We start from the raw sequence: 13,370 nt of genomic DNA, 5'->3' as shown, positions 1-13,370 counted from the left end.
GGGGGTTGGGCAGACTGTCAGCTTACAGCCAATTCCCCATACCTCTGTCCCCCCAAAATTTAAACTCCAAAAACCCTGTTGGTTTTTTGGTCCCCAACAGGCACATATTTCTCTGGAATACCATAGAGTGCAACTGGAAATCTTCTAGGGCGCACCCTTTGAGAACCACTGGACAAGGGTGTGTTTCAACTTACAGCAAAAATCGAGTTACGTCACTGTCATAGGAACGGAACTGTCATAACCCGAGGACCGTCTGTACTCTTATAGACCTTAAAAAACAGACAATATTCCCATCTGTCTACCAACAGTTACTATTATCTGCTTTATGATTTATTTTTTATTAACTATCCATTCAAAATGTTCTAGAAATATAAATAGTTGAAATAGTTACCCATGTAGTTAGGAAGAATCTAGAATTACAAGTTATGTTAAAAATAGAATCTTTTCTTTGTTATATAATTCCTCTAGGAATTGAGCATAGTTTTTGTTCTTTCTAGAGTGTTTGGTGTGGTATGTAGAGTTATTTATCTAAATTTTAATCTTTAAATAGGTGTGGACATCATGTCATATATATTGTTGCTAATAAACAAGTCTGTATTTAATAAAAACACATCTGTTTTTATTAACAGAGAATTCTTGAATTAGAAAGTTCTTTGGAAAAAAACTTACAAGAAAGCAAAATTCAATCAAAAGATTTGGCTGTTCATTTGGAAGCTGAAAAAAATAAGCACAATAAAGAAATTACAATCATGGTTGAAAAACACAAGACAGAATTGGAAAGCCTGCAGCAACAGCAGGATAACCTTTGGACTGAAAAACTCCAGCTCTTAAAGCAACAGCATGAGACTGAAATGGAGAAACTTAGAAAAAAGTATGAGCAAGAAAAAGAAACATTGTTGAAAGACAAAGAGAGTCTCTTCCAGGCCCACATAGAGGAGATGAATGAAAGGACGTTAGAAAAGCTTGATGTGAAGCAAACAGAACTGGAGTCATTGTCTTCTGAACTGTCAGAAGTATTAAAAGCCCGAGACAAGCTAGAGGAGGAACTTTCTGTGCTAAAGAATCAAGCAAATAAAGTGAAGCAGGAATTAGAGGCCAAGCTGGATGAACAGAAAAATCATCACCAGCAACAAGTTGACAATATTATTAAAGAACAAGAGCTGTCCAGCCAGAGAACTGAGAAGGCACTGAAAGATGAAATTAATCAACTTGGGCTTCTTCTGAAAGAGAAGGATAAGCATTTGAAAGAGCATCAGGCTCACGTGGAAACTTTGGAGGCAGATGTGAAGAGGTCAGAAGGAGAACTGCAGGAGGCATCCGCTAAGCTGGACCGGTTCCAGTCGCACCAGAGCAGCGCGCACGAGCAGGCCGAAGCCTACGAGGGGCAGCTGGCCCAGCTGCAGCAGCGGTTGTCGGATTTGGAAACAGAAAGAAATCGTCTGACGAAACAGGTAGCTGAAGTTGAAACGCAAAAGAAAGATGTTTGTACTGAGTTAGACACTCACAGAATCAAGGTGCAGGACTTAAGGCAGCAACTTGAAAAACAGAATAGTGAGATGGAGGAAAAAGTAAAATCTTTAACCCAACTCTATGAGTCCCAACTGAAAGATAATAACACACAGCAGGAACAGACAAAGCAAATCTTGCTGGAAAAGGAAAATATGATTTTACAAATGAGAGAGGGACAGAATAAAGAAATTGAAACACTCACGCAGAAATTATCAGCCAAGGAGGACAGTATTAGAATTTTGCGTGAGGAATATGAAACCAAGTTTCAAAACCAAGAGAAAAAGATGGAAAAAATTAAGCAGAAAGCAAAAGAGATGCAAGAAATGTTAAAGAAGAAATTTTTGGATCAAGAAGCCAAGCTTAAAAAAGAGCTTGAAAATACTGCTCTAGAGCTTAGTCAGAAAGAAAAGCAGTTCCACGCCAGAATTGTGGAAATGGCTCAGGCTAACTCAGCTGGAATGGATGACGCAGTGTCAAGACTGGAAACCAACCAGAAAGAGCAAATAGAAAGTCTCACTGAGGTGCACAGGCGAGAACTCAATGATATGGTATCAGTCTGGGAGAAGAGGCTTAATCAGCAAGCGGAGGAACTTCAGGAAAAACACGAAATCCAATTACAGGAAAAAGAACAAGAGGTAACCGCACTGAAGCAAAAGATCCTGCTATTGGGCTGTGAAAAAGAAGAGATGAACAAGGAGCTGGCATGGCTGAAGGAGGAAGGTGTTAAACAGGAGACGGTATTAAAGGAGTTGCAGGAACAAGTCACCCAGAAGTCTGCTCATATGCATTCTCTCTCACAAAGGGAAACTGAACTGAAAACGCAGCTTGAAGAGCTGGAAGTTGACTTGGAGCAGTCTCGGAAGGAGAACACTCTCCTTCAGGAGCATGTAGTTGAACTGAAGATGCTGTCAGAGAAGGAGAAGCTTCAGGTTTCTGAGCTGACTGACAGGTTGAAAGCTGCAGATGAAGAATTTCAGAGTTGGAAATCGTCACATGAAAGTAGGAAGAAAAACCTAGAAGACAAAAGCTTGGAATTCAAAAAACTGTCTGAGGAACTAGCAGTTCAGCTGGACGTTTACACCAAGAGAGCTGAAGCCTTATTCCAAGCTAAAACAAGTGAGCTGATCGACCTCAGTAATAGTAAAATGAATGCCGTTCTCGCTAGAATTTCCCATTGTCAACGCTGGACAACTAAAGCTAAGGAGGCACTGCGAATTAAAACGTGCAAGGCTTCTAAGTTAGAAGCACAGCTTCGACAGCTAACAGAAGAGCAAAATGCATTAAAGAGTTCTTTTCAACAGGCTACCCATCAGTTAGAAGAGAAAGAAGATCAAATCAAGAGCATGAAGGCCGACATCGAAGGGCTTGTAACAGAAAAAGAAGCCTTACAGAAGGAAGGGGGCCATCAGCAACAGGCCGCCTCCGAAAAGGAGTCTTGTATCACCCAGTTGAAGAAAGAGTTATCGGAAAACATCAATGCTGTCACGCTCATGAAAGAAGAGCTTAGAGAAAAAAAATCTGAGATCAGCAGTCTCAGTAAACAACTAACTGATTTGAATGCTCAACTTCAGAATAGCATCAGCCTAACTGAAAAAGATGCAGCCATTTCATCATTAACGAAGCAGTATGATGAGGAACAGCGTGAATTGCTGAATCAGGTGCAAGATTTAACTCTGAAAGTTGAAACTCTGAGTAAAGAGAAAATGTCTGCTCTTGAACAGGTTGATCAGTCGTCTAACAAATTCTCAGAATGGAAGAAGAAAGCACAGTCAAAATTTACACAGTACCAAAATACTATTAAAGAACTGCAGATGCAGCTTGAGTTAAAAACAAAGGAAACCAGTGAAAAGGATGGGCAGATACGTTTATTTAAGGAAGACCTTGATCAGCAGAATAAAAGATTCGAATGTTTAAAGGGTGAAATGGAAGATAAGAAGAGCCAGATGGAGAAAAAGGAGTATAATTTAGAGACTGAGTTAAAAACTCAAACAGCTAGAATTGCGGAATTAGAGGAACATGTTACTCAAAAAACGAATGAAATTGAGTCCTTGAATGAAGTTCTTAAAAATTACAATCAACAAAAGGATATTGAACAGAACAAAATGGTTCAGAAACTACAGCACATTCAAGAGTTAGGAGAAGAAAAGGACAACAGAGTTAAGGAGGCTGAAGAGAAGGTCTTAAGACTTGAAGAGCAAGTGGCTTCCATGAAATCTGAACTTGAAACTAAGAAGAAAGAATTGGAACATGTGAATTCAAGTGTGAAAAGCAAAGAAGAGGCATTAAAGGCGTTAGAAGATAGACTCGAGGTAGAGAGTGCTGCAAAATTAGCAGAACTGAAGAAGAAAGCCGAACAAAAGATTGCTGCCATCAAGAAGCAGTTGTTATCTCAAATGGAAGAGAAAGAACAGCAGCATAGAAAAGATACAGAAAGCCATTTGAGTGAGCTGAATACAAAATTGCAGGAAAGAGAGAGAGAAATTCACATCTTGGAAGAAAAACTCAAGTCAGTGGAAAGTTCACCACAATCGGAAACATCAGTTGTACCCAGATCAGCAAAAAATGTGGCAGCATGTACTGAGCAAGGAGCAGCAGCTTCCCAAGGTTGTGTGCAGAAGGCCTGTGAGGAAAAAATCAGTGGTTTACAAAGAAACTTAATAGAAAAAGAAAAGTTATTGGAGAGGCTAGAGCAGGACAAAGAAGAGACCGTTTCCTCTCATTCTGAAATGCAGGGCAAATACCAGGAGCTCTTAGTAAAGCTAGAACGTGCCGAGGCAAAGCAACAGGAGGATCAGGTTGTGATTAATCATCTTCAGAAAGAACTTGAAGAAAAAATCAAATATTCCTTGATAGTATCCCAACACATGGAAGAAGGAGGAGGTAAAAATAACGTCGGGGCAAAGCAAAACCTGGAAAATGTAGTTGACGATGTCCAGAAAATGCTCCAGGAGAAGGAACTGACCTGTCAGATTTTGGAGCAAAAGATCAAAGAGCTGGATTCCTGCTTAGTAAGAGAGAAGGAAGAACACCGAGTTGAAATGGAAGCATTGACCTCAAAATATGAAAAATTACAGGCTTTGCAACAGCAGAGGGATGGAAAAAGTAAACCCACAGAAATTTTGGAAGAAGGTGCTGAAGAAAAGTCCAAATCACATGTGGTCCAGCCCAGGTCGCATAGTAACATGGAGGCCGAGCACAGTGAGCTGGAGTTGAAATTAGCAGCGGTGGAGCAGGACAAGCAGAAACTGAGCAAGGAGATCGTGAAGTTGCAGAAGGACCTTCGAATGCTGCGAAGGGAGCATCAGCAGGAATTGGATCTAACAAAGAAGGAATATGAACAGGAAATGGAAGAGAAAATCAAGTAAGTTGTTTTTTTTCCCCCAGCATGAATATTTTTAAGGCAATCCTCCTTAATTAAGTCCCTATTTGGTGCCCAGTACACTTAAGTTTCACTTTTGTGATGTAAACATAAATCTAATGAGTGAAACACTGGGAGAAATAAAAAGAATTCCAGACAAAGGCAGTGTTTCTCCATGTCCATTCTGGGGGGAAAAACTTTTCTTACATATAAAGGTCAGGGTTAGTAGGTACATATCCAAGGGATTATAAGTGGAAAAGAACATTTTTCAAATCCCCAGGACCATTCCCTAGAGGTAATCATCGTGTACGGGCCCTTCCCAAGTTTCCTGGGCCTGCACACCCATGCAGATGCACACTCTCGCACGTTCACCTGCGCCCTGCTGGGACCTCGTTGTCTGCCCTGTTGTGAAGACCAGGTGACTCCTTAAAGCGTGTGTTTGTGTGATGCTGGTTAACTTTCCGTTTTGTTACCCAGGCAGGAGCAGGAGGATCTTGAGCTCAAGCACAATTCCACGCTGAAACAGCTGATGAGGGAGTTCCAGACACAGCTGGTGCAAAAGGAGCAGGAGCTGGAAACAACCATAAAAGAAACTATCGGTGAGGAGGAGCTTCAGCTCAATAAAGAACAAATCAGGATCAGCAGAGGCTATTGATAATTTACGCTTAGTCTTTTCACACTGCGCAAAGTGCTTCAAGTAATTAAATCGGAGAACAAAAATAATTCTTGTCCAAGAAAGTTCTTTAGCGGGCACCTCTGTTACCTGGCAGAGGCTCGCCTTGCTGGGGGGAGGAGGAGGACCGGGGCCCTGTGAGCATTAGCGAATGAATGGCCTTATAAAGACACTTCTGCGCTGCGAGAAGGTGCATTTGGTCAGTTGATTTAATCAAGTCTGATTTGGAACATGGAGTCTTTCTGAAATTGGGAATGTACATATTAATTCTTACCTAATGTATTTTCTTGTGTGTGTCCATTTTTTATTTATTAGATAAAGCCCAGGAAGTGGAGGCTGAACTTTTGGAAAGCCATCAAGAAGAGACAAACCAGTTATATAAAAAAATTGCAGAGAAAGAAGATGATATAAAAAGAACCGCCAAAAGATACGAAGAAATCCTTGATGTACCTTATTTTCTCTATTTTGAAATTTAGCTGTAAGAGATTTCATGGTGGTGCTGAAGAAGATTGGGCTGTCAGATTTCCTGTTTTATTTGTTTGTTTGTTTGTTTGTTTTTAATGTAGAGGGTTTGGGGGTTGAGGGTGAGGCTCAGTATTATCCAAATTAGTATTCTATACTGTATGCAGATTTATAAGGCGTCTAATTCATTTCTGTCAAGATTGTGGTTTCCTGATCAGATTCTGGGAACCAGGCAGCCCAGTCCAGTTGGCAGGTACTGAAGCAGCAGTAAGTTGCGAAGGGCAAGAATTTATTCTCTTATTTGTCTTTCTCCCAAAGTCAGGATAAATTGTGAGAGAACCAGACTAAGAAATGAGAGCTTGTGCTTGGATGAAGTCCAAGTAATAGGACAGTTAGTGTATGTTTTAATGTGGCTACTTAGCTTAGTGGCATCTTTCCAGGCGGGCCAGTTAACTTTATTTTATCCCTACGCAATTTGCATGGTTTTTGTTGGTCTCAAGGGATGAAAAAGATGGAAAAAAATATGGGATGCATCAGCTAGATCTTTTATATTTAGTGGAAGAATATTTCAATGTACTTAACCCACTAATGGTGGATTTATCATTATTTTTGTGTGTGAAGATAAGCCATGAATGCTAGTAAGTATTTTGGACTCCAAGACATGTTCAAATGTAAAACAATGTAAATTATTCTTCGTTGGGTTGCAGATTCTTTAGTTATGCCAAGCCTGTTTTCACTATATGCTAAGAATCATTTGATGATTAAGAATGCATAAATCAGAGGGTCATACCTCTACTGACTGTGGCAGCAGTAAAAGTCTCAGCCAGGAATAGATTCTAATAACTTTAACTGTAATTGAAAAGGCTGAAATTCCAGGGTATGACACATGCATATATATAAATGCCACCTTCTCATACTTTTTGAGCTTTAGATCTCATTATGAAAAGATTTGAATAATTTCACATTTTCTTTTACTTCCAGAGAGCATAGCTATGTGGTTTCAAAAATACTGTTGTTTCTTGGATGCTTAGGAAATGTCAGAATTAGAACATACATTAAGGCTAGTTTAGTTTCATCTTCTGGGTGTTTTTTTTCAGAGGGAAAGCAAATTCAGCATTGTTGAATGAGTTTGTTAATACTGCGTTGTGAATGGCAGAGCATTGACTCTTCGTTAGTTTGATATATTTTATTTTTTTGTATTTTTCTGAAGTGAGGAGCAGGGAGGCAGAGAGAGACTTCCACATGCACCCAACAGGGACCCACCCGGCATGCCCACCAGGGGGCGATCTCTGCCCATCTGGGGCGTTGCTCCATTGCAACCGGAGCCATTCTAGCGCCTGAGGCAGAGGCTATGAAGCCATCCTCAGCGCCCAGGCCAACTTTGCTCCAATGGAGCCTTGGCTGCGGGAGGGGAAGAGAGAGACAGGGAGGAAGGAGAGGGGGAAGGGTGAACAAGCAGATGGGTGCTTCTTCTGTGTGCCCTGGCCGGGAATCGAACCCAGGACTTCCACATGCTGGGCTGACGCTCTACCACTGAGCCAACCAGCCAGGGCCCGTTTGATATATTTTATAGAGACTTTTCCCTAAGAAAGGAACTTAGGGAAGGCAACAGTTCCTATCATGGATAGTTAAGTTGGGTAGCTTCATTTGCAGGGCATAAACTGCTCTGTAGCTGCAGAATTACCTTTTGTGAACTACTCTGTGTGTGGAGATGTGTGGAGTAGCAGACGGCAGACTTTCCTAGTCGTGACAAACGTGTAGGGAGAGGGGTGGGGAGCAGGGAGAGAGGTTCGCCGTTGGTATGGGTCATCCTTGAAGTCCTGCTCTTTATTAGAGAAAATGAAAGGAATGGTCCCTCAAGCGTTAGGCTTAGAGTAGCAGAACAAGTGGGCAGGAAGTAGAGGTGGGCAAAGGAATTGGGTCAGCTCTCCCCCAAGCCCCCTCCTATGTGTGAGACCAGCTCTGTCCCGTGAAATATAATACAAGCCACAAATGTGAGCCACATATGTAATTTAAAGTTTTCAGTAGTCACATTCAAAAATAAAAAGAAACAGGTAAATTTAATTTTAATAATATTTTAACTAACATATCAAAAATATTACCTTTTCAATATGTAGTCAGTATAAAAATTACATGTATTAATTTTTGAGATGAGGACGTTTGCACATTTATAGCCCATGTTAGTTTGAACCAGCCACATTTCAAGTGTTTATGGACACAGTGCTAGGGTATATAGTGGCTACTGTATTGGACTTGTGGCCTTAGACTTTCAACTGTCAGATCTAGGGTTGACTTTGTTATTGAACAGGCAGTCCTCATCTAAACACCCCAAATACATACTGTCTTAAGGTGTTTTTTTTTTAAAAAAAAATGTAAACATTACCAGAAGGGGATATTAATAATACTCAGCAAACACCTTTGATTCTGAGACATATTCTCTTACCATTTTCCCAGTTAGAAATTTCTGGAATTGGAGTTTTATATGGTATTGGTATGTATACTGCTCAAAAAATTAGGGGATATTTCAAAATGAATATGAAACAATAAAATATCCCCTAATTTTTGTGAGCAGTATACTATGTAGTGGTATTTGCCCCCTACCCCCAGCTTGATGATTTATCTTAATGATGACATTATAGAATGCTGTGTTTTTGCCATCGTTACAATAACTCTGTGATTTGTTAATAGCAAAGTAGAGCACAGAACCATTTTCATTTTACTGCCTTTCCTATCTAGATAACATTCTTACGATTCCTTCCCCGTTTGAAGAAGCTAGGAACTTGTGTCATCCTTGTGTTACACCTCCTACCTTCCTCACCCCCCCCATACATATATACATCATACACCTTTTAGGACGTGAGATCTGTTTATGTTCTGTGATTCTCTAGGCAGAGAAATCGTCTGTGTGTCTCCAGCACAATCTCTAACAAACAGAGTAGGCTCTTATGACAGAGGTTTTCATTGAGGTATGTTGTGTGTTCCTCTCCTCTTTTTTTTTTTGTATTTTTCCGAAGCTGGAAACGGGGAGGCAGTCAGACAGACTCCCGCATGCGCCCGACCGGGATCCACCTGGCACGCCCACCAGGGGGCGATGCTCTGCCCATCTTGGGGTGTCGCTCTGCCGCAATCAGAGCCAGTCTAGCGCCTGAGGCAGAGGCCACAGAGCCATCCTCAGCGCCTGGGCAAACTTTGCTCCAGTGGAGCCTTGGCTGTGGGAGGGGAAGAAAGAGACAGAGAGGAAGGAGAGGGGGAGGGGTGGAGAAGCGGATGGGCGCTTCTCCTGTGTGCCCTGGCCGGAAATCGAACCTGGGACTCGAACCCGGGACTCCCGCACACCAGGCTGACGCTCTACCACTGAGCCAACCGGCCAGGGCCTGTTCCTCTCCTCTTAACTTGACCGCTGCCACCTTGGTCTGGGGGGCTGCCATCTTTCATCTGGTCTCATCTGTTGTTTTGATTTCTACCTGATCTCCTTGTAGCTGATCTTTTTTCCTAAGGTATTCATCTCTTCCTGTCAGCATTATTTTCTATCTTGAAACAAAGGTGATCATATCACTTCCTTTCCTAAATGCCTCCAGTGGCTTCTCGTCCCCATGATACCTCCCCCAGTTCAGTCTGTATTCCAGGGGTCCCCAAACTTTTTACACAGGGGGCCAGTTCACTGTCCTTCAGACCATTGGAGGGCTGGACTATAAAAAAAACTATGAACAAATCCCTATGCACACTGCACATATCTTATTTTAAAGTAAAAAAACAAAACGGGAACAAATACAATATTTAAAATAAAAAACAAGTAAATTTAAATCAAGAAACTGACCAGTATTTCAATGGGAACTATGGGCCTGCTTTTGGCTAATGAGATGGTCAATGTGCTCCTTTCATTGACCACCAATGAAAGAGGTGCCCCTTCCAGAAGTGCAGCAGGGGCCGGATAAATGGCCTCAGGGGGCCGCATGTGGCCCGCAGGCTGGGGGACCCCTGCTGTATTCCATCCAAACTCAGTTTTAGCTTGTCTTCACCACATTTTACCTTTGCTTATGCTTTTCTGTGTGCTGGAAGCTCACACTCTCAAACTTCGTGCATTAGTGCAGCTGTTACCATCTCTTTTTGCTCTTTTTAAAAAAGTTCAAAGATTTAAGTTTCACTTAGAAAAAAATGTATTGAATGGAATGTAGTCACATGACAAAGTATAGTTGGAGAATGGTCTATAAAGAAGATTGTCTCTATTCTTGTTCTCTGTATTCTATGTCCTGTCTCTCTTCTTACTGCCCAGGTAGCCGTTAGTTTCTTATGTAATATTCCAGTGTTTCCTTGTGCAAACTGAAACAAAAATCAAACAAGCTTTTTCCTTTTTCTTTTCTACCCAAAGTTAGCTTTTTAAATATACTTTCTGCATCGTACGTTTTCACTTACCCCTTAAATGGAACTAATTGCATCTGTTTTCTTCGGAACGCCTCAGTATTCATTACTTACTTCGCTTACAATGTGACTTTTCTCATATGTCCATAGATGTATGTGTAGATGTATTAAGGTATCTGTCCTCTCCCCTAGACTGGAAGCATCTCGTGGGTAGGGGTTTTGTTTTTCATCTTCAGTCTTAAGGACCTAGCTGAACACTTGGCTCGTACTAGATACTTGGTAAATTGAAGGCGGTGACACATGGTAGGGCAGGGAAGAATTTATTTGGAAAGAGAGGTGGTGACATCTCAAGGGAGAAGTAAAGGAGCTTCCCTAACACCCTCAGTCCCAACCCCAGAGCAGTTTCACGGGGAGGAGTGCTAAGTCCTAAAGCCACATTGGCTACTAAACTGGTTCCTTTTTTGACAGTGATTGTAGTTTAGTGACTTGGCTTTGGCATAATAACTAGTCTTTAAAACATAATTTCCATGTATGTGCATAAATATTCAATCTAACTAGCTTTTTTTACAGTTTACTTCAAAGCAAGTAGTATTGCTTTTTAACCCTCCAAGAAGACTAGAAAGTTCTTACAAAGGAAACTATAGAACTGTTTCTTAAATTAGAAATAACACATTAAGGATTCTTTTGTAATTCTTAGAGGGTTTGCTTTAGATTGGTATCCCACAACTTTCAAAAGAAACCTTGGTCATAACTAATTGTCATACAGTCAAATCTTGCCTAACTGACTAAGTGGCTAAGAGATGGTCCTTTCAAACAAGACTAAGTAAGCCACATTGACAAAGACATCCACACAGGATATACGATGGTAGAATAAAAACAGAACCAAGACTGCAGGCAGTAATGTACTTACCACAGTTCCTGGTTGATGGTGTTTTGGGGTAGGGGCTAGGTTAAGTGTGCCTCAGTGGGAGGTACGAAGGAGATCCCAGCTTTGCATATGTTGAGAGGAGGGGTTGGTTCTTTTTCAGATGGTCTAACGTCACAACAAGTGGTATTTAAAATTAGATTTTCTACGTGTCCCATGGTGGTCCATTGCCTTATTTTGTGCCCTGGTGACCCTATCTTTGTTTGTTTTTGAGACTGGCAAGTCAGCGTTTGTTAAATCAGATACCTGTTTCCAGTGTTTAAACTCTTACTCAGCAGACACTTGTCCTGTCTTCACGACTTAGATTTGATCACTATTCCAATTCCAAATGTTCTTTTAGCACAGATGCTGACTCAGGAAATGTTAGGTGCTTGTCTGTCCTGCAGAGTACATTGTTTCCTCTGTATTGTGTTTTCTCTCTACTGTGTTCTTTCTGATATGCTTGTTAACACATTTTTATATGTTATTCTAAAGGCTCGTGAAGAGGAAATGACTGCAAAAGTTATGGACCTACAGACTCAACTTGAGGAGCTTCAGAAGAAATATGAGCAAAGGCAGCAGCAGGAAGAGAACCCCGGCGACAGTAAAGTAAGAGGAGCTGGACGGGGCGCCATGTTTCTGAAAACATCGTCATTTCCTTTACAGCACTTGACTTGCTTACCAACATGGTGTCGTTCAATCCTGACAAAAACCTTGCCTTCATTTTATAGGGAAAGGAACTAAGATTCAAAGAGGTTAAATGAAATGTTCAAGCTCACATAATTATTACCCAATCTGCCAGAGTCAAACAAAGCCTAGACATTTCTGTGTACTAGTGCTTCCAGCCTTTTCTGTGGAAAGACCCGCAGAAGAAAGGGAACCTCATAGCCCTGATGCAGAGCTAAAATGGCCCACAGGAAGGGTTATAGTTTTAGATGTTTGTATTAAAAATTCATGTAAGCCTGACCAGGCAGTGGCGCAGTGGATAGAGCATCAGACTGGGACGCGGAGGACCCAGGTTTGAAGCCCCAAGGTCACCGGCTTGAGCGTGGGCTCCTCTGGTTTGAGCACAGCTCACTGGCTTGAACCCAGGTTCACTGGCTTGAGCAAGGGGTCACTCGGCCTGCTGTGGCCCCCACTAAAGGCACATATGAGAAAGCAATCAATGACCAACTAAGGTGCTGCAATGATGCTTCTCATCTTTCTCCCTTCCTGTCTCTCTGTCTCTTTCACACATACTCCCAAAAAGAACATGTAAATTTTATATGCCACTCGATAATATAGCCTTATTTGTAGTCACATAGGAATGTTCTTAGTTATATACCTTTAAGAAAAACAATTCCTTTTTTCTCCCTAGTTAATGGGTCAGACACAAATGTAATGGGTTATTCTGAGAACTTGGACTGACTTCAGAGTGATCAGGCACTGTGTTTCTAGGCATTTTTATTATCCCAATCTTTAAAGTTGATGCTCTGAAAGGTAAGCCATGTTTACCGTGTGGCTTCCTGTCCCGCTGTGCTCCCCAACAAGTGCACACCTGCAGGACATGCGGGCCTCAGTTTGAGACGCCGACCAATGTGCCTTTACTTCCCGAGACAATCTCCCTCATCCGGGATAGGCTTTTCATTGCATTCTCATGAGAGCCTGGGAAGGTAGGTGGGCACTGTTTGTGTCTGCTCCTGAGAGGTCCAGAGCATTCATTGCAGAATGTCACTTACCAGATAGCAGTTTTCCAGCACCAAATGCACAGATCGCTTTCTCAAAATGGAGACAAGAGGCCTTTATAAAACGCTTTGCTAAGCTGTGCCAGTTGGTACCTATCTTTTAGTTACTAAGACTGAGCCAGCTGTGTGAACTTTTCTCTGTTTCTTTAATAGCTACTAAGTTCCGTTGTTTTCATTTTTTATTATTTATTTTATTTATTTTTGCCGTTTGGTCAGGATGTGAATAGCAGGTACTATAAAGTATTACCTCCTATGAGAAGAATACATGTATTTCACTGTCTAACGTGTTCTCCTTGATATCAAAATAAGTGTTAATGTCATATATAGTGACATCTGGATCTATGTTGGGATGTCGTGGAGTACTGAAAGATTATGAAATTA

General features: G+C 41.4%; 1 protein-coding gene across 4 annotated transcripts in view; it reads left to right on the top strand.

Moving 5' to 3' along the window:
• Nucleotides 1–13,370, top strand: part of GOLGA4 (golgin A4) — a 97,046-nt gene that overhangs the window by 62,710 nt on the left and 20,966 nt on the right. For all 4 annotated transcript variants that reach the window (XM_066245687.1, XM_066245684.1, XM_066245686.1 and 1 more), the window contains 4 exons: nucleotides 630–4,870; nucleotides 5,345–5,466; nucleotides 5,856–5,986; nucleotides 11,761–11,874. In XM_066245687.1, the coding sequence (XP_066101784.1) occupies nucleotides 630–4,870; nucleotides 5,345–5,466; nucleotides 5,856–5,986; nucleotides 11,761–11,874 (4,608 nt within the window). The remainder of the gene's footprint in view (nucleotides 1–629; nucleotides 4,871–5,344; nucleotides 5,467–5,855; nucleotides 5,987–11,760; nucleotides 11,875–13,370) is intronic.

The sequence above is a fragment of the Saccopteryx bilineata genome, chromosome 10 (assembly GCF_036850765.1).
Source record: "Saccopteryx bilineata isolate mSacBil1 chromosome 10, mSacBil1_pri_phased_curated, whole genome shotgun sequence".
Classification (NCBI taxonomy): domain Eukaryota; kingdom Metazoa; phylum Chordata; class Mammalia; order Chiroptera; family Emballonuridae; genus Saccopteryx; species Saccopteryx bilineata.
Note: the sequence above shows the minus strand (reverse complement) of the source record. Positions and strands in the feature narration are given on the sequence as shown.